The sequence below is a fragment of the Ailuropoda melanoleuca genome, chromosome 1 (assembly GCF_002007445.2).
Source record: "Ailuropoda melanoleuca isolate Jingjing chromosome 1, ASM200744v2, whole genome shotgun sequence".
Lineage (NCBI taxonomy): Eukaryota > Metazoa > Chordata > Mammalia > Carnivora > Ursidae > Ailuropoda > Ailuropoda melanoleuca.
The window spans coordinates 57,267,743-57,293,616 of record NC_048218.1 but is presented as its reverse complement, the minus strand read 5'-3'; the positions used below and the strand labels follow the sequence as shown (position 1 = coordinate 57,293,616).

The 25,874-nt window shown below is 43.4% G+C and overlaps 1 protein-coding gene across 32 annotated transcripts in view; it reads left to right on the top strand.

Moving 5' to 3' along the window:
- The window catches only part of ZBTB20 (zinc finger and BTB domain containing 20), a 761,796-nt gene that overhangs the window by 699,023 nt on the left and 36,899 nt on the right, over positions 1-25,874 (top strand). For 30 of the 32 annotated variants that reach the window (XM_034659426.1, XM_034658883.1, XM_034658692.1 and 27 more), the window contains 3 exons: positions 10,190-10,290; positions 18,214-18,377; positions 18,748-18,935. In XM_034659426.1, the coding sequence (XP_034515317.1) occupies positions 18,367-18,377; positions 18,748-18,935 (199 nt within the window). In that variant the 5' untranslated portion in view covers positions 10,190-10,290; positions 18,214-18,366. The remainder of the gene's footprint in view (positions 1-10,189; positions 10,291-18,213; positions 18,378-18,747; positions 18,936-25,874) is intronic. The other 2 variants (XM_034659530.1, XM_034659575.1) reach the window with 1 other exon arrangement.

Below are 25,874 nucleotides of genomic sequence, written 5' to 3'. Positions count from 1 at the left end.
TAACAGAGACATGATTCATGCCGCTTGTAGTAACAGTAACCACCTCCGAACGAGACAGAAACCAGACGCAGACAAAGGCTGGAGAAATCAATGCCGACTCGGTACAGCCATTCTGCTGATACCCTGTGCCTTTCAATCAGAGCAGCACTTAGGTTATCAGGAGAGGAGGCGCCTGCTCCTTCTGGGTCTTTCCTGTCTCCTGGGGCTGCCAGGTAAAATCATGTGGGCTGGAGAGGCATGCAAGAGAAAACTGGGCCTTGGGAGCAGTGCTGTCTGACCTTCCTGCCCAGCTCCCTGGACATACTGTCCCCAGGGTCACCCCAGTGTTTCAAATACACCTGGAGGAACAGGGATTGTCATCTGCACTGGCTCAGAAACCTCTGGAACTTGGAGGTTTGGCTTACCCACTCAAGTAACTTTGCTCGAGTGACGCTCTGCAGAGGGCTGGGAAAGGAGGGGACAGAGTGGCATTTGACTGATTTATGACAGCTTCTCCCAAAACCTGAATGGAAATGGACCGGGCTGTCAGCTCCCACACACCCAGGGGACCCATTCCTAATTCTTCCAGTACTCATTCTTTGAGACTACAATGATTCAGTACTTCACAGAATGCAAAGTACTTCCACATGCTCAGCTTACTTTAGCCTCACAACTTTATAAGATAGGCAGAGCACACATTTTTAATCAATACTGTTTTACAGGTGAGAGGTTTTACAGCTGGAAGGTAATTACGCCATTCATTGATTCCTTGCTCTTGATTTTATAAGGTTCAGAAAAATTGACTTGACCATGGTCACACGGCTGGCTAGTTCTTATCAGATCCAGAAGACGAGGCAGATCTTCTGATTCTCCACCTAGTTCTCTGCTCCTCAGATTTGCCACAGATCTCTTTGGCAGCCATGGTATTTTTAGGGGAAAAAAAGGGGGGGGATTTTCTTCTGAAAACCTAGGTTTCAGAGTAAGCTTTACTGTTCATTGTCTGGACCACTTAAATCTTTCTCCCCCACTTTAATCTTCTCATCTGTGTGACTCATGATGGGGGGGAACTCATTTTTAGAGAGTGTCCATGAAAGTATGAAAATACCGCATAACCTTTAATGTATCAAAATCAATGTAATGCACGGCCAATAGTATCCCCCTGTCTCTGCCACAGGTGACATCCTGGGGAGAGATGCAGAGATCTCAGACTTGACCCAGAACATTAAAGTAAACACCTTTTTGTACTACAAAAAGAAGAAACTAAGATATTTTACTATAGAAACTGTCCACGGCTCTCAGAAAACAGCAGCCTGACCCGGTAGCCTATCACACATCCAAAAGGCAGTCCACCATTCACTTTCACTCTCAAATGTGTAAATTGTCCAGAAAGACAACTCTAAACAGGAGCATGGCAGAAAATATCAAAGCCATAGAGCTTCACTGACCCAATTAACTCCCACAATAAAAATTCCAGCTCTAAAAATATTCCTTTATTGATTACTACTACTAATAAATGCTCTAATACATTCTTGGGAATCTTAACTGAGGACCAACACGGAATTTCCTCTTACAGAATTTTTACCATTATCCTACTGTTTTCACAGATTACATAATACAGTCTCTACCTATCGTAAAGTAAACATAAGTAAACATTCTCATTTATAAATAGTTTTTAACTAAATCTTTTGTTTGTATAACACTTTTTATCCAGGAAGGTACAAAATACTTCACAGACTGTACTTTAATTAAATGCATTTCCTCTTTTGCTAAAACATAAAAATCATTTGTTGCTGCAGTTTAGAGGAAGAAAGCCATACTATCTTCTCTCACATAATAGAACTCCCTGACCAGGCATCAAGAGACAAAATTTCTAGTCCTAGCCTCATTATGAACTCACTCTTAGGGAACCTGTTCAGACCCAACCTCAGATAACATCTGATCTGAAAGCTCAAAGCCCTTTAATACCTGGTTATGGCGCACTTGCCTGAGGTGGATAGTTACTGTGTTCTCTTATGTGCTGTGGCAGTAAAAGAAGTTTATGGGAAAGATGGAATTCATTGTTTGGGGGGGTCGCATGTTGTGCTGCTGGTAGCCAAGCTGCCTTGACTCCATATTTTGAAGGGCAGTAGTTGAAGGCAGGACAAAGCACTGTATTGTGATGATTAATCTGGTACTATTATGAATGGATATGTCATCGACTACAGAGATGATATCATTAATGGAACCAAGGGAAGGAGAAAGATCAGAAGTAAAGAGGGTAACCTCCAAGATAGGAAGAGAATGTGGAAAGAGGTATAGATAAATCAAGGAAACAAAATGATGAAAGCTCAGAGATATTGGGTAAGGACATGAGAGCCAGTAAGCTTACCACACTTGGTGGTCTAGATTGTCTTACCAATGTAGGAGGCAAGGTCATGAACTGAAGAAGAGAATGGAGAATGGATACTTGGAGAATGGAGAATGGATATCTACTTGACAAAGTAGGACATACTAAGAAAAACTACCCTAGGCTTGTATTTAGAAGCAATCCTAATCAGAAGTGAGGGTCCAGATGACATACATGTGTCAGGTTTTATACTGAGAGCGGGAGAGAATGTTAAGTGGTGATATGGATTCATGGTTGAAGAACATGAGAAAAGACGCTGTATACAGAAGGTCAGGGAGCAAGGAAATCTGGAGGGTTATTGAGAACAGTGTTGAAGTGGTTGATCATGGAGTAAGGTCAGGCTGGACAAAGACATCCAGTGAAGCCAGCAGAAGCCAACTAATGGGCCAGGAGAAAAGGGGATTCCTTAGGCATTGAGGAAGGGGAGTTCTCAAGCTGTGATTGGAATACTTGATCTCAAATGTGAAGCCTGGAAAGAGTACACTGGAATAAAGATGAGGGCTACAAAGTAGCTGGAGAGGATAGTAGAAAAGATCTATGGAGAAAATGGAGTTTTATATTGAAGCATCAATCAACATAGAGAGGAAAAAATAAATCAAATGCAGAAGGTTTTGGAGAAAGTTAAAAACAGGTTCAAGAAGGCAGCAGAGGACCATGATGGCGAGTCTAGTACAAACCTCTCGCGAGGACCTCACTGAGTAGGGGTGGGATGCAGGCAGGAGAGCGCAAGCTAGGTGTGGATTAAGGCATAGAGCACCGTGCTTAAAACCTGGCCTTAAAGCCCTGCTTTGCTGCCCCCTGGCTTTATGATCTACAGTTAATATTTTTACCTTTCCTAAATGTCAGTTTTCTCATCTATAAAATCAGATTAAAATTCCGACCCCCTGGGGCGCCTGGGTGGCACAGCAGTTGGGCGTCTGCCTTCGGCTCAGGGCGTGATCCCGGCGTTATGGGATCGAGCCCCACATCAGGCTCCTCTGCTATGAGCCTGCTTCCTCCTCTCCCACTCCCCCTGCTTGTGTTCCCTCTCTCGCTGGCTCTATCTCTGTCAAATAAATAAAGAAAATCTTTTAAAAAATAAAATAAATAAATAAATAAATAAAATTCCGACCCCCTAATGGGTGTTTATAAGAAATAAAGTTAAACAGGGGCGGCTGGGTGGCTCATCTGGTGAAGCGTCTGCCCTCAGCGCCAGTCATGATCCCGGATCCTGGGATTGAACCCCGCATTGGGCTCCCTGCTCCCTGCCTGCTTCTCCCTCTCCTCCTCACTTGTATTCTCTCGCTCTGTCGCTATCTCTGTCTCTCTCTCTCTCAAATAAATAAAATCTTTAAAGAAGAAGGAGGGAAGGAAGGAAGGAAGGAAGGAAGGAAGGAAGGAAGGAAGGAAGGAAGGAAGGGAGGGAGGGAGGGAGGGAGAGAAGGAAGGAAGAAAGAAAGTTAAACAATGTATGGCAAGTGCCATGTACAATACCTGCCACCCAGTGAGCATTTAGTGAATGGTCCTGTGGAAGTGATAGAAGCAGGAAAAGGAGAATGATGTTTACCTTGGAGACCGTGACGGTGTGCTCTCCAGGGTAATGTCATTTTGATGTTTCTTGGTACCTGTTTCTCCATTTAGCCACAAACTATAATGACTAGTCCAGAAAACATACTCAGTGCAAGAAGCAAGGTATAGATAACTTTGATATAACACAAATAACGTGCTGTACCATAAATCGTGTCCATGTTGGAATCCTCATTACATAGTTTAAAATGACGTTATAACCAGGACCTGTGGCAGGCTTTGTGATCAGGAAGATTCCAGGGTCAAGTGACTTAGAGAAGGAGTTCCCATCACCAGTTATTCATTAAATCCAGAAAAATTATTACCATCAGTATATGTGTGTCTACATATGTGTATATGATATGTATGTATGTATTGAAATAGATATCTGTCACCTGATGCCAAAGATCTCTTATTTTAAAAACAAGAATCAACTGTACCTGATAGCTCTAAGTCTCCTGGGACATGCAAGTGTTATTAACAGTTTGTGAATTGTCAAAGAGAAATCAAGAGGTCTCTATGGAGAAAATTAACATAGATTTAATGTGACAAACAGCAGGACCTTCTATTGGCAGGGCCATCCCAGGGGTCTTCAAGCCATCAGAGGTATTTCTTCTGGACATGGGTATTAACTAGTGGTTAATTAAAGAGCTAAATTTTTTTTTAAGGAGCTAAAATATTTTAAAGTAAAACATTTCTTATAGCACTGGAAAGCTGAAGATGGGGTTGATGATTAGCTTGTCTGGCCATGATGCCTTTGGTGCCTTCTTCATTAAATGGTTTTTCTCACCACTTTCCAGAGAGGTGGTGTTAGTGATGTAGACTTGGGAATTCATTTCAGGTAATTAGTTAAAAAGTTAAAAGTCAAATAGATTTCTTTACAGGTGTAATGGTTTAACAGGTTGATGAGCTACTTAATTCCCACGTCTTTCTTCTCGGGGGACTGTTAGAGTTTTAAGGGCCCTTAAAAATAATAAAATCTACATTTTCTTACAGATGGAATAGCTAAGCCACATAGAGGTTAAATGTCTCATCCAAGGTCATCCAGCTAGTTCTATCACTTTCTCTTTTCATCCTCTTATTCCCCTTAACTCTCCCTCCTTCTTTCTCTTACCAATATTTTGTGCCCTACCACTACCTCTCTGCTGATTATGTCTTAGATTCACCCTGCCTTTACAAAATTTCTGATGCCTCAGATTATGAGACAGTGAGTCTTTGCCAATTAGTAAACCTTTGCCACTAATTCATCACTACATTTGGGGCAAAGAAAGGAGGAAAGTGGAACAATTTTAAATTTACTGTGATCTTTGAGACAGCTTTATCTACACCTGGGAATTGCTGTTAGACAATTAAGGTTAGTAAAGCTCATTGAATCTCTCAGAGGAAAGGTGTTATTTGAATTATTACCAGATAATTATTGTTAAAAATAACAATAATGTAAAAAATAGGAACTTTACATGTTAGAGACATTATCATTTTAATTTCCAATGGGGGTTAGTAGAGCCCTGGGGGATCTAGGTACATTTTTTTTTTCCATAATGTGCTCTATGCCAGAAACTCCTTGAATTCTGTCTAATGCCTGATGACCTGACAAACTGGCCCAGAATCAGAAGCCAGTCGTGCCGTGTGAGCTGTTAGCCAAGTTACTCAGCTTGAACTGCTCCTTCGAAAACAGTAGGAAGGCGAGTGTCAGACATAAGACCTGTGGTACCCAGCCCAGTGTCATCAGTATCACCTGGGAGCTTTCTAGAAATGCAGAATCACAGACTCAATCCCAGACATGCTGAATCAGAAATCCTGCATGATTCATTTGTTCATTAGAGTCTGAGAAGACCGATAAAAGATGTTCTTATCTTCAGATAGAAAGGAGTTAGAAAGGAGCTCTACTTACTGATTCTGAAAGGTTCCTTCACCTGAGGTCTGTGCTCCCAGTCTGAATCATCATGGAAATAGCATAAGCGTCTTTCTTGTGCCAAGGTCACAGTGGAAACTAGGAATGTGTCATGCTGTGTTGGAACAGTTGTTGTATAGTTAGAAAAAACAACAACAACAACAACAACAAAACAACCCCCCCCCCAAGTCTTAAAGTCAGAGAGATCTGGCTCAGATCTGACCTTGAATTCTGACCTCACTATCCACAAAATGGATACTTGAGCTGTCTTTATCTCACTTTTCCTCGTCTGTAAAATGGGCATGCTAATACCTCCAGCATGACATTGCTCTGAGGATTCAGTGAGAATGTATTTACACGTAAAAATTCCCCCATGCAGTCCCTGACAAAATGTAGACATCTAACAAATGGTAGCTATTATTGTTACTATTACCTTTTTTGTAAGCTTTCGGTCACAAAAGCTTACATTTTAGAANTGACAAAATGTAGACATCTAACAAATGGTAGCTATTATTGTTACTATTACCTTTTTTGTAAGCTTTCGTCACGAAAGCCCCATCTGTCATTTTAGAATGATTTGGTGTGATTTCCAAAGAATGAGAAGAGCCACACTGAAATGAGACCTCCACAGAAAATTCCTTGCAGTGATGTGTGGCAGTGTGTTACATAAGAGCTCTGCTCTCTGAGGGCTTCCGAGAGAGAGCTGCAGAGACGTCAACAATAAAACAGACTGGAATGGAAATGACCCACTGTCTCCTCTGCCTCTGACACCATCAAGAACGTCGCCAGCTGGGTTCCAAGAGCAGATTCTTTATTACAGTGATGATGTAAGAGGCAGAGAGAACAGCTGGATTTCCAGACTCTGGGAAGAATGTGTAGCCCCAGCAGCCTCTCAGAATTATCTTTTGACTTAAAAACTGTGTACATTGGATATGGGAGTCATTGCAGTAGAATAAATATGAAACCTCATGAAGTCATTTTCACGGAGTCTTTTTTAGAGCATACCCACCCTTTAAGCAATAAAACATGACACACTAGGCAGTAGTTCTGATTAATAGACCCCTAGGTGTGTGCTGAGGCGTGCGTGGAAGTAAGGAGAGGGGAGAGGGGACCGTTTGCCAAAAAATGAAAGGAAGATTACAGCAGTGGGATGTGGGGCTGGGAAGGAGGAGTTTGATTAAAGGACAGAAAGATTATGTCTCCATTTAATTATAAAATGCACAATTTAAACCAAATGTTAGGCATATTTAAAATGTACACTTCTGTAATTACACAATGGATTTGTATGCTTCCAGGTGATTTTTCATTGCAATGTACTAGACATATCGGTCAGTGATATCCTTTATCATTTTAATGGAGCTGCCAGGGGGAGAAAAGAGAAGGAAACTGTGTCTGGTGAAGTGTTGATAACCTGTCCAGCCATAAGATGGTTTAGTAAGAACTATAGAGAGCTCTTGAGCCCAATTTGCTGTTTATGTGGCTACTGGGGTGTTGCTATTGAGTGGATGTCTCAGTGCATAGCATGGCTCCCCCACACTGGCCAAAAAGAATCTGATTGGTAGTACCAAGTTTTTCCTCTGGTGAGTAACAGTAAGTAAGTACTCACCTGGGAGAGGCAGATGAAGTCTTGTTGTGCTGGAGGCTAACATTTAAGAACTGAGCTTTTCTAGCCAAGTAAACACTACTGAGATTCCCTAGAAAAGTCTGGTTTTCTCACCTAGGTAAACGCTGTTATCCCCACATGTTTTTTTTTTTTTTTTTTTTTTTTTTGCCGGGGGGGGGGCTTCTCATCTCTGGGCGAGAGGAAAGGATTCTGTTTGAGGATGAGGATAGAAAGGAGATTTAACAAAGAACACCTCTATCATGAGAGGAAAAGAAGAGAAGAAAAGGGAAGAGACTTGGGAGCACTCGTCTATGCATTTTCCTCAAGTAAATTGGTGATACAGCGAAAGAAGAATCAGTGAAAATTTAAACAAACTTATAGAATCGATCCCAGGCAAAACTACGTGGAGAAGATGCACAGACATGGGTCGCATCATAGCAGGACCACCAATGGCCTATGCTTACAAGAGTCAGAATTTCACCGTAGAATTGCTGTGGCATGTTTCCACCAAGAACTTCAGCTGAACCCACTGCTTTCCTAAAGCATGAGAAATTCCTTCATCCTGGTTTTCACCCTGAGTTTATCACCCCAGTGGTATTTGCAATATTGTCATAATTGTTTCTGCTGACAGTGTTAAAGAGGTTTTTGCTTCCTTGTTTTTTAAATCCACCCTCATTTTTTAACATTATTTATCTACAAAAGGATAGTTATTACTTCAGTTTATTGAAGTAAATAAGTGAAACAAATTTCTCTATCTTTTGGACCCCAGTGTATCCTTGCTGGCTGTGTACCCCACGAACCCCTCACTCTCTCTGGCCTGGTCACTGTGGATGGTCTGCTGGGTCTGTTGGTGTCAAGCAAGCGCTGATGGATATTTAAAGATCTGTGACCTTTTCTATCAGTTATTGCTGCTTGGCCAGGAGCAAGGATGTGGCCTTGAGCAAGTCAGTTCCCTTAATCTCATCTGAAAAATGAAAGGCGATGAGCTTTCAGGTCTTTCCAATTCAGTCTCAGTTTCCATGACTCTAAGCAAGAATCTTGATTCCTTTTAACTTTGGTTCAGCAGACATCAGCCAAGCACAAATCTCTGTGCAAGGCATTGCATACTATAGGGCACACAAAGTAAACATTGTCTCCGCTTCCTAGGGCTTATAGAGAGGGGAGCCAGATTACACAAATGATTGTTAGAGTCCATAGAACATGCCAAGGGAGTAGTGCAGAAAGTGTTTGAGGACTCAACCAGGGCACTTTCCTTTGGGAGAGGCTTCATAAATGACATGGCATTTGGATGGAAAAGAGTGGGACTTCTCTGCAATGTGGAATGGACTGTAAAGAGTGGAAATTAGACTGTGTCTATATCGTAGGGGCTTTGAATGCCAAACTGAGAAGTTTGAATTTAGTCCAGTAGGCAAAGAGCAAAGGAATATGTTTAGAATGGTACTTAAGAAAAATTAATGTGATGTTGAGGTGAGGGATGAGCTGAAGGTAAAAAGAACCCTGGAAGAAGGGAAACCATGGGGAGGCTATCACAAAAGTCCTGGCACAGGTGACAAAGGGGATAAGTAGGCGTTGGGAGAGAAAGTAGGTACTGATAGAGGAAGCACAGCCTCCAGTCTCTTGGCAGCTGATTGGATATGAGAAGCAAAGGAAAAGGAGGAATGGAAGATGACTCCTCCATGGTAGGACCAAATAACTGGGTGAAGATGGTAGGAAATGGGAACATATTTTGAGGGAGAGACAATGATTTCTGTTTTAAACTTTCTGAATTAGAAGTGCCTGTGAGACATTTGATGGAGGTGTGAGCTTCTCAGAGATAGAGGCCCTGTCTTACTCATCTTTTCCAGGTGCCTGATAGATGCAATGCAAACACTGAATGAATGAATGAATGAATGAGCTAATGAATGAATGAACCAATAACCAGAGGTTTTTAAGAATGTGGATCTGGAGCTCTGCAGACAAACAGGAACTAAAGATAGCCATGTGGGTGTTCTCTATGGAGAAGTAATTGTTGAGGTCATGCAGGGTGGGTGTAGGCAAAGACTGAGAAGAGAATCTTGAGGAATATCTACATTTAGGGAATAGGAGAATGAGGATGAGCCAGTAAAGGAGGAAGAAGAGAGAGCTGAGGTGGAAGGAAAGTCAGATAATGTGGAGTCCCAGTGAGAAGGGAGGACAGTTTTGGGAATAATGTGGTCATCAGGGCTTGGTGTGGCCAAAAGGGAAAGGCCTGGGTGAGGACCTCTGGGTACGAGGCTGGAGACAGACAGCGGTCAGCCCTGCAGCCCCTAAGGCTGAGAGATGCTGTTAGAGGACACGGGAGATGGCGGAGACTTTGTAGTGAGGGGCAGAGGCCCAGCGGGAGCGCAGAACTCGGCCAGGTCAGCGGTGTTTTCAGAGCAGGTAAGAACTAGGCGCTAAAGCAGGAGAGACAACAGTGGAGTCAAGAACATCAGCAGAAGCGTTGGCTGTGGCAAGGTTGGGGGACACTGCCCCCTCCCCCACCCTCCACCTCGGCTCCCATCTACCCACCACGAAATCCACTCGGTCCACACAGACAGGGTGCTGTTGAAGATCTCACGCCACTCCCGCCCTCAGGTACTCAGGCTGAGAATGGGGCCAGGCAACATCCTCTCTTCTGCCTCGGCATCCCCTGGTGGGCCGCTCTCTGGTGCAAAGGTGCAGGACCGGACTGTCACCCAAGTCCCGCGCTTCTGTCTCCGTCAATGTGACAGATCACCATCACCTGTCATTTAACAGCCTTCTCTTTCTTCCTTGTCTGCTCTAGATGCAGCCGCTCTCTGTTCCCTGCCCCAATGAACATCTGCACTAGGCCCAAGCCTTGGAGTGATTTACCTGAAGAGTGACACCATTTCTTTGGAAACTACTGTGAGTACATTAAGCCTCCAATGAAAGGCTTCTCAGTTCACTTAGTTTAATTAAAACAACAACAACAACAACAACAACAAAAACCCCACCTCACACAGTTGTAAATGCAGATGCAATTTTAGATGGCCTCATGTCTTGAGCGCAGTGAGGTCACGAGACTCAGTGCTGAGGTGCCCATCGTGGCCCTCAATTGCCAGCCTGCAGCGCCTGCCCTGAGCAGCAGCATGCCCTCCTTGCCAGACCTCTGTGTGGGCCGGATCCAGGTGTACTTTGCAGGGACTGGTGCTGTTCTGCTTGGTCATTGGCACCCTCACCGGAAGTAGTCACAGCTCCCCACCACCCCCCAATCTCTTGGCCCGTTGTTACCTTCTGTGCCACTCTGTTGAATCTCACTGCTACTTGTCATTTCATGCACCCCAGTCATGTCCAGGGCCAGCTGTCTTCCTCGGCATCTCCCTGTTGTCTAAGTTGCATCTCTGAGCCAGTGCTCTTGCCTCCTTGCTACTTTAGGGGGCCAAGACCCTCCCTGGGGATGTGGGGCTCCTTCAGCCACATCTCTCAGCCATTGCTTCCAGCTCAGCCCTGCCCTCTGGATGCACGGCTCTGTGCATGTGGTTGAGTTCCCTCAATATCAGGCATTTATGTGTGAGAAGTACAGTCCTTACAAGGCAAGGTGCACAAATAGGTTGGGCTAAGGGGCATGATGCCTACAGGACAAGACTTATGAAAGATTGATATCAAGTATTCATTAACCATTGCTAGAAGTAACAGATGAAGAGATGCCTCTTTTTTTTTTTTTTTACTGAGAAAGCCAGAAAGTTAAATTATTTAGAGGCTATGCATGCAAAATAACTTAATTATACATTTTAAGACAAAACCTCGTTCTAGCTGTACTCTCAAGTTTTCCTATATACGGTATGAGGCAGGTCATGGGATGGTGTTTTATAGACATCTCTGTTGCTGGAAAACACTAACCCTGGGAGAATAACATCCCTGTTAGGCCTTCGGGTAGGATTTTCATATTCATATTTTCTATGTCTTTAGCTATTCAGGCATAAATCATACCCAAAGGGACAAAGCTGGAGTCTTTGTTTTGTTTTGTTTTGCATTGCTGTTCCCCTTTAATGCTTTTAGTCACCTGGAGTGTAATTAGTGGCAGTGGGTGTGTAGGTGACAGGCAGGTTTGCCTGGCCAGCACGGAGATGGGGACCACCAGAGTGATCTGCAGTACTATTGGGTTCAAGGGACTGGGGACTAAAGACATGACAGAAGATCAAAAATAGTTTCTCCATACCCATGCAAGGAACTTGCTTGTATAGACACCTTCCTTCTTCCTCAAGTTGAAGTGGAAGGAGTGCCTTAGAAATTCCCATGTCTGGATGGTTTTCTGGGTTTCTCTGCATTACAGGTTAACTATGCTGCGGCAAGTAGCACAGCTGTGCTAGGGTGTAGCCAGGGTCCCCAGGATCTGTAGCCTTTGGAAGAGGAAAGAGTCTTCACCACTCCTACCTTCCTGCAGAGAACTCAAATCCAGACCCTGGAATCAGGACCTACAGTTTCCTGAAAATCAGGGAGGCCCACCAGTGAGCATCTGTTTCTTCCCTAGGAAGCATTTTACCTGTGCCCAACACCAGTGCCTGCTTTCATGCTTCACAGGTCCTACCAGGGATAGATTGGGCTCTAATCTTTGCAGGCTCTGCTTTTCAGAAACTCGGCTTTCTCATATATAAAGAAGAAACAACAATAAAGTTTATGCATCTGGTAGGTACAAAACCAATAAGGTGAATAAACTATAAAAATGTGCACTAGTTACAAAAATGTGCCCTTCCTGTGGGTTGACAGTGCCCTGGACCAGGTCTCAAAGCTTGGGAGCAGGTAGGGAGGAGACAACTATTAGATTTTGAAACCTACCCACTGCCACACCACTTGCACAACCACGGTCAGCAGCCCTGCCTACTTATCTGGATTGTTGTGATAATTAAATAGATAATACGGGTATAATGTCTGGCACAGCAAAAGTGAATGTATTTACTCGACCAACTGAAATTCACTGGGCAATTTACTATGTGCCACACACTGTTCTGTGGACTAGGGATGTGGCCACAAACAAAACACACAAAAATCCCTGCTCTCACGGAGCCCACATTCAGCTTTCTTCCTGCATAAATGGCAAATAGACAAAATGGGTACATGGACGCTGAGAGAACTGACTTCACTTTATTTTGCTGTGTCTTTCTTTCCAGAAAGTAAAATTGAGAGGGAAGGGTGACAGAAACAGAGAAGGGAAAGAAGAGGTCCACTAATTAGTCTCCCCTCTACACACACACAAAACCCCGGAGCCCTTCTCTGCCCTGATATGTGGCCCAGGCGGCCGGCCTCTCTGGACTGCACTCCCAGGCTCTCTCCCGCTTTGAATTTGGCCTAAAGGAACATCAGCGAAGGCTGTGTAGGAGGAGAGTGAGGGCGGGGTGTTGATTCGTCCAGCCTCCGCCCCCAACTGCCGTTCTGACTAGACTGAGAATGTAAGGCCTTCCTTGCCCCTTGGGTTTAACAGTTGAAAGCTGACATTCACAGCTTTGCACCGCTGCTAGCCCTGGTGCTTCACCCTGCCTTGAGCACCCCACTACCTCCTCTGTACCTCACTACACAGTCCTTACATTAAACTCTCTCCAGCTAAAACCTTTGAGCGTGCCAGCTGTTTCTTGCCAGGATCCTGACTGATACAGCGAGGGAGAAATACACTGAAAAACATTATAAATCGGCCTTGCCAAGAAGGTGAAAAAAATTGAGAGAATAAAATGTTTTAATTACGAAAACATCCTAAATTGGTCTACATTAGACCAAGTAGTAAAAGGATAAATTGTAAGGAGACATGATAAGCGTGAGTGCCAAAGGTTGGCTTTGACGCATAGGCCATGGTGCCCAGGTTTTGTGGGCTTTGATGGCCCAAGTGTAGCTTGCTTGACCCTCAAGTTCGAGAGGGGCTCTTGGTGTAGCCTCAGCAATGACAAACACGTGAATAGAAAGACAGTGTCAGGAGGGTGATACAGTGATATGGTTAAGATCAAGGTGCTGAAGAAGAGACTGCTTATCCTTACATGCTTTTCGGCCTTGCTACAATGACCACCCTTTGCCCCTGCCAAAGTCTAGACATTAAAAAAGATTACTAAGGTCGAGGAAGTGCCTCCTTATCGCTGACGAAAACCGTGGAACTGATGCTATCTCAGAGCTACCATCATTGAGCACTGACCATGTGTCATCGCTCTGCCAGTCACTTGACATGAATTATCTCATTGAATCCTCACACCAGTCCAAGGAGGTAGGTATTGTTACCCCATTATTTCCACTGAGGCCCAGAGATGCACAGTCATCTCCCAAGCCACAAACTACTTGATGGTAGAGCTGGGTCCCACTGGAGGGGGTGTTACACCTCTGCTCTCTTCCCCTCTCACCAAACACTCTCCTGAGCCTTTTCAATGTTTTGTTGGGAAAGAGAATAAAGAAATGGTTACCATTCAAAAATTAAAAAATGGGGGGGGGAGGGCATCGTGGGTCTAAATTGTCATGATTCAATGACTGAGTAATTATTTATCAAAAGGAGGTTCTGACTAATTCTTTTCTATCCAACAGGCTGATAAGTGGAAGGCATGTTAATGTGCAGGAGAGGCGGCGGGAGGGGGGCGGGGGGCAGTGAAGAGAGAAAATTAGGAGAGGGAGATAGAAGAGAGCACTCTCCTCTCAACAGCCCCAGGAGCCTGATAAGAGCTCACACAGATAAAATATTTATTTTCCATATGTTGCAGAAAGCATTGCCATCACTGTATGTGTGCAATATGTGCAAAGAAGTGTGAAATATATACATCAAATGCCACCGATCTGGTTAATTTCCACGCATTTAACATGCCTAATACCTACCATCTCATCAATATGTTTCAATGCATATTTCTTTCCACATGCAATATGTCTAGTAAGGAGAGAGCCAACATCAGCCGCAACCTCTCTCACTGCTATGTTTCAGCCCAAAACTTGTTGCCAGGACCAGCACAATGAGAGTTAAAAACCAGCCACCAGTCACCTTAAAACGCCTTTCCAGTTCTTGAAGCAGCCCTTTTTCTCATAAGAGAAGTGTTTGCAGTGTTGCAGTGGGGAGATGAAAATGTTTTTGTTCTCTTCGGACAATTGGGAGATATTCAGTGAGACTGTCAGAACTGACCGTTGAAAGGCAGGTGCCTGCAGCCACACTTTTTTTTTTTTTTTTTTTGAATGCAGGGCTCCACCAGTGTGGTGGGAGGAAGAGCACAATGATTGGTCTGTTTCTCTGTGGAAGTGTTCAGGGTACACCCAGTTTTGCTTTGCATATATTTACGAAACATCTGCCCTTTTCTTGTTCTTAGATCCTTCCCCCTCACCAGCCCCCTTTCCCCTTTCTCCCGGTTTCTTTCTTTGTTGTTGTTGGCTTGTCTAACTTTTTCATTGGAGCTTTCATTTTCCGGTTGAGGGGCGACTTCATCAGAGTGTATAATTTTAACATTGAGGGAGGGAGGGAGGAGAGAGAGAGGGAGGAGAGAGAGAGAGAGAGACAGAGAGAGAGAGAGAGAGAGAGAGAATGAGAACTGAAAAGAAAGAAAGAGGCTGAGCGGCCAGAGCTTGGCAAACCAACCTTTGGCATGGTGACCAGGAGGAAGGTTCTGGTCTGGTCGGTCGGTCGGGAGTTTGCCTCTCTGCCGTGCTGCCCCGAGTAGCCTGTGTGCTGCTGCCCTCTAAAGGCTCCAGGGAATAATGCATAGCCACAGAGGCTTGGACAGACTTGCCATGTTTATATAATTCTTTTTGCACAACCAAAGAAGGTATTTTCAATTAATTACGACAGGACTTGCTTTTTACTCCTTAATAAACTATGAACTGCAAAAACGGCGTCAACATAACAGCACCTGTGCGTGTCTAGACAGACTGCTGCTATGTTTCAGTGTTTCTTGGCTCCAGAAAAAGGAGTCCAACAAAACTATCAGAGAGGGTGAGATGGGAAATGAATTGCTTCTAAGGACAGTGAGTGGCTCTCTGTTATATGTGCAGTTGGGAAAAGCCCAGTGGTATCAGGATAAGCAAATGAGGGAGTAAGGTGGAAGGTGGAATTTTTAATGTTTTCCTTTTGTGGAGGTGGCTCCCAATGCCTCTGTCCTGCGAGTGTTCTCCATAGGTGATCCTTGAGACAACAAACCGGATAGTGTGGTGTAAGATGCCAGGTAGGAAGCAGGATCAAATCTAGGGAAGAACAGTACCATTGTTGCAGTGTTAAAAGAGTAATGTTGGTTGTTTGGTCATGTACTCATGTTTGAAAGAGGGCTTTTTCAATTTCCTGAAACAGAAATCCAAAACTAGCCGAGGCCTTGTCTATAAGCATCAGAAATAAATATTTTTTTTAAAAAGAAAGAAATCGTTTTTCTGTTAAGTGATATCTACCATTAGTATTTCATCCTGATATTTAAAGGACTCATGAGGACCAGCCCAGCTTTGTTTATCAAAACGGTCCTACTCTTATCAAATGCCCTTCATGGATTCAAAGGAAAAGCAGCCAGTCAAGGTAGATTTCACTGCTGCATAAAGAGTAGGGGACCTTAGGTGCTTGGATGACTCAGTCAGTTAAGTGTCTGCCTTCGGCTCAGGTCGTGATCCCAGGGTCCTGGGACTGAGCCCCGCATCAGGCTCTCTGCTCAGTGGGGAGTCTGCTTCTCCCTCTCACTCTCTGTCTGTTCTCTCTCTCTCTCTAATAAATAAAAATGAAACAAAAAGAGTAGGGAAACTTAATTGGGATTTAGACTATGACTATTCTCAAAATATACCTTGATTTCAATTCCGCTTCACTCCATCCACAAACAAACATTGAATGACAGCTTTGTCTAAGCTACTCTGCTTAACAGTATGCACTAGAGAACAAACTCGGGGTGGAGAGCAGCCAGGCTTGCTGTGTTCCCTACCCTACGCTAGCACATCATAGGTGCATCGTATTTTGAGATGAATATGTGACTAGATGAATGGTGGGAGGGAAGAAGGAAGGAAAGAAAGGATGAACATAGGGAATTAAAAAATAACTAAGACATTTTTTCTCAGAGAGTTTACAGTCTCATGGGAGGGATAACCATATAAATAACTGTTATTGAAACAAAATTTAGTGAGTAAAATAGGGAGAAGTAAACATTTTTCTGGAATTTCAGAAAAAGGTGGGACGGAGTTGAATTTCAGAGAAAGACATTCTATCTGGTAGAGGTAAATCAAGACAGTTACAAGATGGAGACGACCTTTAATAAGTAAGAAGGATAAATATGATTTCAGCAGAGTTATAAAAGGGACATTCAAAGCAAGGGAACTAACTCGAACAAAGATGTAGAGCCAAGGATGTAGATACCCCAAGACATTCTGGGAATTTTCAAGGACTCTGAGAGTCCTGTGTAGCCAACGTATAGGGCATGTGAGCTTAGCTAGAACATATATAGAACTCATTTGCAGTGCTGGACTAACTTGGTTTTCTCAGAGGGGTCAAGGAGGATAGAGAGCCAGTAAATAAACAACAGTCTAAATAAAAGTGTTAAGGTGAGAGCAGTGGAAATGGAAAGGAAACATGGATGTGAAAAAATATGAAGGAAACAGAATTGTCAGGACTTGGTGAATTGGCTTTAAGGCAGGGGAAGGTGTTGCTCACCTACGGTTTCCAACCTAATGACAAAGCTGGTGACAGACAACAGTGATGGAAATAGGGAGGGGCCTGAGAGGGGGCACCGGTTTCCAAGGTTAAAAAAGAGTTGAGCTTTGGAGACGTTGATCTTGGATATTTTCTTAAACTGAACACCAGAAACCAGGCCCGTGGAGGTCCATGCAGACACTCAAGACTTGGGGGTCGGTTCCATAGTCACCCACCCAACAAACAGTTGGTAAAGCACTGCAATTTGTTGCTTCTCTTATATCGGCTTCCTCCATACTGAAAAATATGTCTGCAAGCTTCCCCTCTCTCTTCATCTTTACCATGCCATCTCTACCTCCTGCCCTCTGAAAAAGCAGATTTGATTTCACAACCTGTTGGACCAGAAACACAGCATGCTAATCATAACACCATATTCTGCGAGGGCAGATTTAACTACCCCGTACAACAAATTCCAATACAAAATATTCTGTATGACAAGTCCATTGCCAGGCTTATAGAAACAAGAAAAACATGGAAACAAAGCTACTTACAACAAATTCTGTTGCACACACAGTCTTCCACCAAAATATAAAATAATTTCTCTGGTCACCATCCACATAATGATAGAAAGAGGCACAAAGCCAAGGAAATTGGAGGGCATGTTCAGGGTATGACTAATAACCCAATTTGGCTGGGACCTAGGGTACATGCAGTGTAAGCTAAGTATTTCTGTGTTTATGTCAGTTTCATCATCCCAGAAGGGGAGGACGCCAGATCCGAGCCATACCTGAGCTCTTTTGCTTCCTGTTCCTGACCCCAAGCAGCAGTGGGCAGTAATTACTTTCTAGTTCACTTCACCCATCTCTTCCTCCCCCCCTACCCAAACACACAGTCACACTCCCATACTCCAGAGTCATGTACTAAATCAACAAACAAAGAGAATCTTCAGCTTTGGATGAGTAAGGAGTTGGAATAGAGGATCTCTGTGTGACACCTGACCGCTTTACCTGCTAGAAGCTAAGCTCATCTTTTCACTTTTCATTTGCTACTTTAACAAAAACCTCTATCACTACCCTCTCATCTATACAGCCTGCAAATTTAGATTGTGATTGGAAATTATGTGTTAATCTAAAGTAAAATCTAATAACAGCAAGAAAGTTGATTGTTCCGTAATGCGTTCCATGAATAGAAACTTCAAGCTGGAAGGAACCTTTAAGGCCTTCTAATCCAAGCCCTTTATTTTACAGATGAGGAAACTGAAGCCCAGAGAGGTGAAGTGAGGTGCCCAAGGCCACACAGCAAGTTAGAGGCACAGCTAGTACCATAGCTCAAGTCTCCTGACTCCCAGTCCAGTGCTCCTCCCATTACTCCACGGGTCCTGTGTCTAAGCTTCCTGACAAATGCTAGAACGGTAAACCTCCACTAGTATTTTTCCAGACCATGTTAAAACTCTTAAGGGGGAAAAAAGGATGCTTTCTTGGATAATGTCAGCCATACGTAGCTCAATCTGTCTAAAGTTCTGGGACAGGGTCTTTTTATGCAGCCAACAGAGTCCAAATGTGGTGCTGTTTGCTTGGCCCATATGCTTTCATGTGTTCCCAGTTAGGCCATTACTGGAGGGAAAAAAACAAGAATCAGCTTGTTTTAAAACAAGGGACATACTGGACTCCCTCCCATCCCCCCTCAGAAAAAAAAAATCAAGTTATCTTTAACAGATTCTAAAAATGCCTTTTCCCAAATATGCAGTCAGTTCCTTCAAAGGGCCCTTTGTTTATTTTCAGGAAGAAACCCAAGACAGCTGAAAACCAGAAGGCATCTGAGGAGAATGAGATTACTCAGCCGGGTGGATCCAGCGCCAAGCCGGGCCTTCCCTGCCTGAACTTTGAAGCTGTTTTGTCTCCAGAACCAGCCCTCATCCACTCAACACATTCACTGACAAACTCTCACGCTCACACCGGGTCATCTGATTGTGAGTACACCAGTAAGGTGATGGTGTCTTAGCGGTGCTTGGAGCGTGCTTCTCCCCTGGGTTCTGGCCTTTTTTGCGTTTCGAACAAGCCGTTTCCGTTTGGTCTTGTAGAGTAGTCAAAAGGAACTTGCCTCCATTTTGATTCAGCCAACGTCTATATTTTCAAAGCTAGAGTGTATTTTGAAACCAGGTGTCCAGCCACTTGGCCTCAAAAGACTGATTCATTACATGAACCACATTTTCTCTCGTAACGTTCACTCAAAAAAAAAAAAAAAAAGTTGGGTTACTGTTTTCTAATTATTCTTTTGTCCCTGCGATCTGAATAACAGCACTTCCACCATGACTAAACTGAACCACCAAATATGGACCTCAAAAAGCGAGTTAGACACAGGAAACATCCATTTTGAAATTACATAATACAAGTCAGCTTTGCATTAGTTTTTGGAGTCTCATTTGGCTTGGCTGAATTTCCGTCCTTCCAGTTTTTAATTTATTTTGAAGTGGTTAAAGGATAGCATAAATTTACAGAAGAAAAGAGAATGGCTTCCAAGAATTCAGAATCCACCCAGACTTCACGTAGCCAATAAGAATTCAGGTTAAAAATATTTTTTAATTAAAAAAAACTGCCTACAGGCTAAATTTGGAAATGGGCAGCTTAATGAGATCGTCGCCATTGAAATCACTCCATTGCTGTTTATTTTTGCTGTCTTCCCACTAATCTGGGAGTCACTTCTTCAAATTCTATTTTAGGAAAGTTGATAAATCATGTTTGGGAGCTTTTCTCTTTTTGAAGTGTAACCCAATACTTCAAAGAGAAAGGAACATGTGTGGTGACAAAAGAAAGGAATGGAATAATTTTGGGGTCCGATCTGAAAGAATATTTCTTTTGGTCTGAAGATACCCAACAAGTATTCTGAACTGATTTCCATACATACCTGTCTAGTAACAGGCAAAGAGCTGGCATGTTCTTCTTTAGAAGGAGGAAGAATAAGATCGAGATAGTTTTGTTTTCAAAAAGGGACTCCATTTATCCTGTCCACGAACACAAGCATTATTAATTAGGAAATGAGAGTCTAGATCTCCTATTGTTATTTTTATGACAAAACAAATGTAAAACTCTGCAAAGTGGGCAAGAAGTGGATGCGTCTGGGAGATTCCATTCCCTACTTGCTTCATCATCATAGTGCCTTAAATAAAGGGACAAACCCCAGGGGTTGAGGCTGGGGTGAAAGGAGCTTGTTCTTGTGGTGGCAGGGCTGAGACCCTGCTCCAGCTGTCACTAGAAAGTGAAACGAGAAAGAACGGGATCCGACTGTCTAGAGCCCATGTGATTTGTACTAAGTTGCTGCCTCTGTAGAGAACCTGGGGATCAGGAGCAAGGACTGTGTTCTGTGGAGCATTGTAATAGTAACATCCTTGGCCCTTCTTGCCTGGCAGTCTCCAGCCTAATAGTAATTACAGGAAGAATTGGAAAATAGCATGGCACAGCGCCCACAGGCATGTGCACGCTGTCCCTACCTATCAGGAAGGTAGCCCATTCCTGTGGAGAAGGGCCTGGAGCTCCTGCACACACACCTTCATCGCCTGGCTTTCTGCCACACCTTATGGGGAAGATTACATAGAATGGCCTTAGCCCAGAAATCCCCTGTTGCAGCAAAATGAATGTTTTGCTGAATAGAGAAGGCACCAGGCTTCATTTATTGTACTTTACCATAAGCATCCTCCAGCCAGGTCTCGGCATCAGCCTGGAATACGAACAAGAAACTGTATGAGCGTGATGCTGCCACACAGCTCAGAAGTGACCCAGAGGGAGCCAGGAGATCAGAGCTCACAGTGAGGTATCTGAATGCAGTTGGAAGGAGAACAGATAGGGAGGAGACACCTCATCTCCGGCTGTGTAGAAAGTCATTCTGATTTTGCCATTAAGATATGTACGTCCTCTCTGTCCTAACCTGTTGTTGAAATCGATTATACTTTTCTCCAAATATATTTGGATCGTAGTTTGTCCTGATTTGAGCCTACACTTAGAAGAAAATTGTTTTTAGGAAAGATTCACAGAAATCTGTCCATTTGGAGATTGCTTGAGAGAAGACAGGAAAGAGGTTTATTTTAAGCTGTTAAATTTTTTGGATGCTCTTCTTGCATTCAAGAAGATTTTTTTTTTTTTACTTTCAAATGTCATTCTTACCATAGATTAATTTAAAAGCCTAATTTCTTTAAGGTAAAATATTCTGTTCCTATTTAGAACTAACAGATTTGGGGCATTTAAAAATAGTGCCCTTGACTTGTTAGTCTCTTTAACTTCAGAAACATTCCACCAGTGTGTGGTGTTCCAAGCTTTCACAAGTGCCTGAATTTTTATAGCACCTTTTTATTTATGTGTTTAGCAAAATTATTCTTAGTCATGCTCTAATGCCCATTTCCTGTCAGTCATTGTAATTCTTCCCAATTTACGGATGAGAAAACTGAGAAAATTGACACTTCAGTAGATGAATGACTTGCTCGGTAGTTAACCCATTCAGATACTGCGGGATGTTTATGGATTTGCTCTCCCTGTGAGCAGCCTGAATTCTCGGTTCCAAGCCCATAAGTGGCATTCTTGAAAATGTGCAACCACTCATACTGATGACGGAGTTCTAAAACACAGTAGATCAGCGTCCCCACAAAAGAAGAGTCGGCTCTGCCGCCTGCGAACCGGTAAGGGTGGGTGAGACCTAGTGTTGTCACATCCGAAGGACACAGGCCAATGTTTTAGACAAGTCTGACCCCTAAAATTCTCATCCAGCTACTTAGCCTGCCGAGCCACTTCAGATTTTGCCAGAGATCCCAGAAGTGTCCAAAACAAGAAGGAATAGGGTTGAGGAGTGCTTCCCCTTGTGCGATGGTGAGGTAAATATTGCTACGGAGTCGTGTGCTGCTTCACGGCACACCCACTGACAGTGACTTCTTAGCGACATTCCCCCGTGACCTCCTAGCTGGTGGCCTCTTCACCATTTCTAAAAATCCAGCGGTAAACAAACTCCCGTGACGAGAACGCGAGGCGTTGAGATGCGTTTTGGAATGCGAAGGGTACAAAAGCTCTAGGTGTCTGACAGAACAGTTCCCTGCCGGGGAACAGGCTGAGGAAGAGCTGAGCCAAGCTCTCTTCAGACTCGTAAACAGGCCTAAACCAAGTCAGCAGAGCAGATGAAGCCCTCCCTAGCTTGACAACTATCAAGCTGTGGCACGTCACAGTCGTGCACATGTGACAGACTCGACCAGAACTACGACTCGCCTGCTTCTTCCACTTTGTTTTCCCCAAGATCAGGCTCCCATCCGGGGGAGAAGCGCTTCTACCCCCTTGGCGGTGCTCCCGACTGTCGGCCCTAGACCCACCTATTCTGATGTCTTTGTGCGGTTGGAAGCTGACAGCCGCGGTGACTTACCTTCCGGTGTTCTGCACTGGCCTCAGCAGGCTGTCTCATTTTTTGTGTCCTTGCCAAGATGCACTTATGCATTAACAGTTTTTATTTATTTTTAATTTAACCTTTACACATCACCAAACTGTTGTGTGGGTGGGTTTAACTTTAGCTCTGGAGGTAGCATGACTCTGCAGGGGCTGAGCACTGTCTGAGGAGACTGTGGGCCCTTCCTTTCTCTCTCTGGCCTTCTACCTTCATCGGTCGCCCCCTCCCAACCCTTTGCCCCCCCCCCCCGCACCCCCCCGCGGTCACCAGGCCAAGTCCCCAAGATTAAAATTTTTAGTACACTTGGTTCAGTTTGAACTTTTAAGCAATTTTTTTAAGAGAACAAAACAAAAAGGATTTTTTATGGCAAACTCCATTAATGCCACATTAAGGCTGACATTTTAATTACCCCAAAGTCAGGAAATGCAAAGTTCAGGTTCCCACAGCAACAGAAACTGTCCCCTTGAGTGCCAGCCCCACAGCAGCCTCTTTCATTGCCTGATTACACAACGCCGGGCATGGGGACATTGTTTTGTCTCCACATATGTGGAAAGGAGCACGGTTTTTACCCTTTGTCTCTTTCCTGTAACTACAGTTGAGGATATGGGTCTTTAGCTTCCCTCCCCAGACCATCTATACATATTATCCTGGAGCGGAAGACTGTTATGGCCCTACATGTGCACAAGGACAGAATTAAAGTTGCCGTGGGAACATTAACTCTGATTTCCGGACTTCCGTGCCAGTCACATTTAAACCATAATGTTGTAATTTTTGGCATGTAATAAATGTGCATTTCATGTACACAGACAGAAAGAAGCATAAAATGTATTTTAAAGAGCAATTAATTACTAACTTTGTGATTAAAAAACATTTGGTGCATGTTCCTTCCCATTTAGCATCAGCTGCTGGTCTTAGCCAGGCCTAATAGATGACATACTGCGCCTCATCCTGGATTTCAGATGTACTTACTGTATGTTCCTGTTCTTCGAGATAATTAATTCCCTTAGTAAAGCTGTAGGGGGAAAACAAAATGGAAGGGATATGCAAGCATGTAAATAGGGTAAAGGATATTTTGAAGGAAATGATTCATTTCTGCAAATAAACTTCTTAGTCCCTGATAAAGAGCCAGAAATCTGCTAAGTGGGTGTAGACAAAGGTTCCTGGCCACCTTAGAGCATCTGGTCCAGGGCTATAGGAGCAACTTGAAAGCAGATTTCCCTCTGAATTCCGGGCATGCCCAATGGGGGAGTGAGTTTACTCGGTAATAATTTTTCAGGCTTCAGGCTGAAAAAGTTATTTTACTCTGTCTGCGCCTTCCAGTTTATATTCAAACTGGCAAAGAAACATTGTAGGGAATCAGGTAAAATACAGGCTTTGCCGAAGCACCCGATTTAGAGTGTAGTATTGTCTCTTCCTGGATTTGAATCTGGTTGGCCCATTTGTGCTGGAGAAGAATGTGTTTCAAAATAAATGCTTGAACAAGTTTGTGAGTAAAAGGAATGGGTAGCAAGATGCTGAAGGTACAGTGTTTAAAATCACAAATGCTTGGGTACGCGTTCGAAACTGGGCGAGATAGCGTTTTACAGAGAGGATGTGACGCTTGAACTGTCCAGTAGTGCTCTAAGAGGAGCATCACACTCCTGAAGAATTTGCACCTCTGTTCTTGCTATTAGTTCGTTCTCTCTCCTGTCACGCATCTGTTTTTGTTCCATTTGGTGGCGTATGGTATTTAACCTTTAAGAAGGATCCTACAGTTTTACAGCGCTCTGATTTGCTTTCACTTGGGCTGTCTGTATGTGTGAATGTATGTCTGTGTGAGTGAAAACTGCTCAAGCAAGTTTGAAGGTCTCCTTGGCAAATTTGACTGTGCATTCAGAAAGTTTCCAATCAGAAAGCTGATGCCGTGTAAAACCTTCCAAAAACTTCCTGAGGCACCTGTTCACATGAAAAGATTGGATTTCTGCTGGAGGTGCTCCGAAGGCAGTGTTTATAACCGAAGATCTCTGTTTGGAGTGCCAAAAAATGAAAAACATTTTGGCCCCCAAAAAACCTCCATAAATGTTCAAAATGTATAATCAAACAAAAGCTTCATTTGGATTCAAATGCGTGTATCTCAGCAGATGTGTCTAAACTAACTGGAATCCCACAGGAGCAGCTGAACTGGATTTGGGTATGTCTTGATAACTGAGAGAGTTATTCTTAGGCTTTGAAAGGACAAAAATGGTCCATCTGTGAAGAACCGTAATAGAGACATGGCAAAAAACAGCATCCTCTGAAAGAGTTTATTTATGGAATTTAGGACAAGTTGGACAATCCTGAAAACATTTTGGGGTCACACTAATTTGCAGAAGAAATATAATCAAAATGGGCTGAAATGAGCAACCACAGATAGCTATTATCCTATGGCTTTGCTATTCATTTTCTACTAGATTCCATATCGGTTCAACAGTAAATAGAGTATCTTTGGTGTTCTCATTGTCCCCAGAGTGCCCTGCGTCCCTCTTTATTCTACTTCCTATAAAGAATGACATATTTACCTTTTCATAGCTAACAGTTTCAACTATCTTTCTGCTGTGTCGTTAGTCAAATAAACCCCTTACCTATTAAGTGTGGATTCATTTCTTTAAAGATAGTCTTGCCCTTTATCCACAGTCACCTTTCTGCCTCTGAGTTAATTGATACATAACCTCTTTGGAATTACTTTCATTGCCTTTGATGCCCTCTTATTTAGAGGTTTCAGTGCCTAGTCCAGCACTTGGGCATCGGAAGGCCAGTTAATGTTTTTATTTGCTGTAATTCCTAGAGTCACTACTTAGCACATCTGGGGACACATTTATTGTTAAAAGTCTTTTTCTTGAAGTTTCATGTCATAGTCTACCTCTTTTTATAAAATTGTCCTTCCTTTTAATAAAACTTGTTCTGTCCCTACACTGCTCATTTAACTAGATGTCTTCCGTGGTCACTTAATGCAATGATTTCTAATAGTCCTGTCCCTCATTCATGCATGCATTCCTTCCTTTAGTCATTCAGCAAATGCTACTAAGCCCCTGCTTCTGTGGCAAGTCCTCAGTGAGGGCTAGGGGTGAAGACACCAGCAAGGTGCCGTCCCCCCACTTTAGGAGCTCAGTGTTCCCACACGCCTGGCTAAAACTAGAAACCTGTAAAGGAGGATGTGCAAATGCAATATTAAAGTGTTCCTGAGGAGGGGGCCTGAAGCAGTGGGAAGGGGGCATTAGACCTGGATCGTGAAAGAATAGGTGTGTGTAAGTTGAAACAGGGAGGGAATGGCATTCCAGGTGGGAGGAACAGAAGCAAAGCCACAGAGACAAAAAAAAAAAAAAAAAGAAAGAAAAGAAAGAAAGGAAAGGAAAGGAAAGGAAAGGAAAGGAAAGGAAAGGAAAGGAAAGGAAAGGAAAGGAAAGGAAAGGAAAGGAAAGGAAAGGAAAGGAAAGGAAAGGAAAGGAAAGGAAAGGAAAGGAAAGGAAAGGAAAGG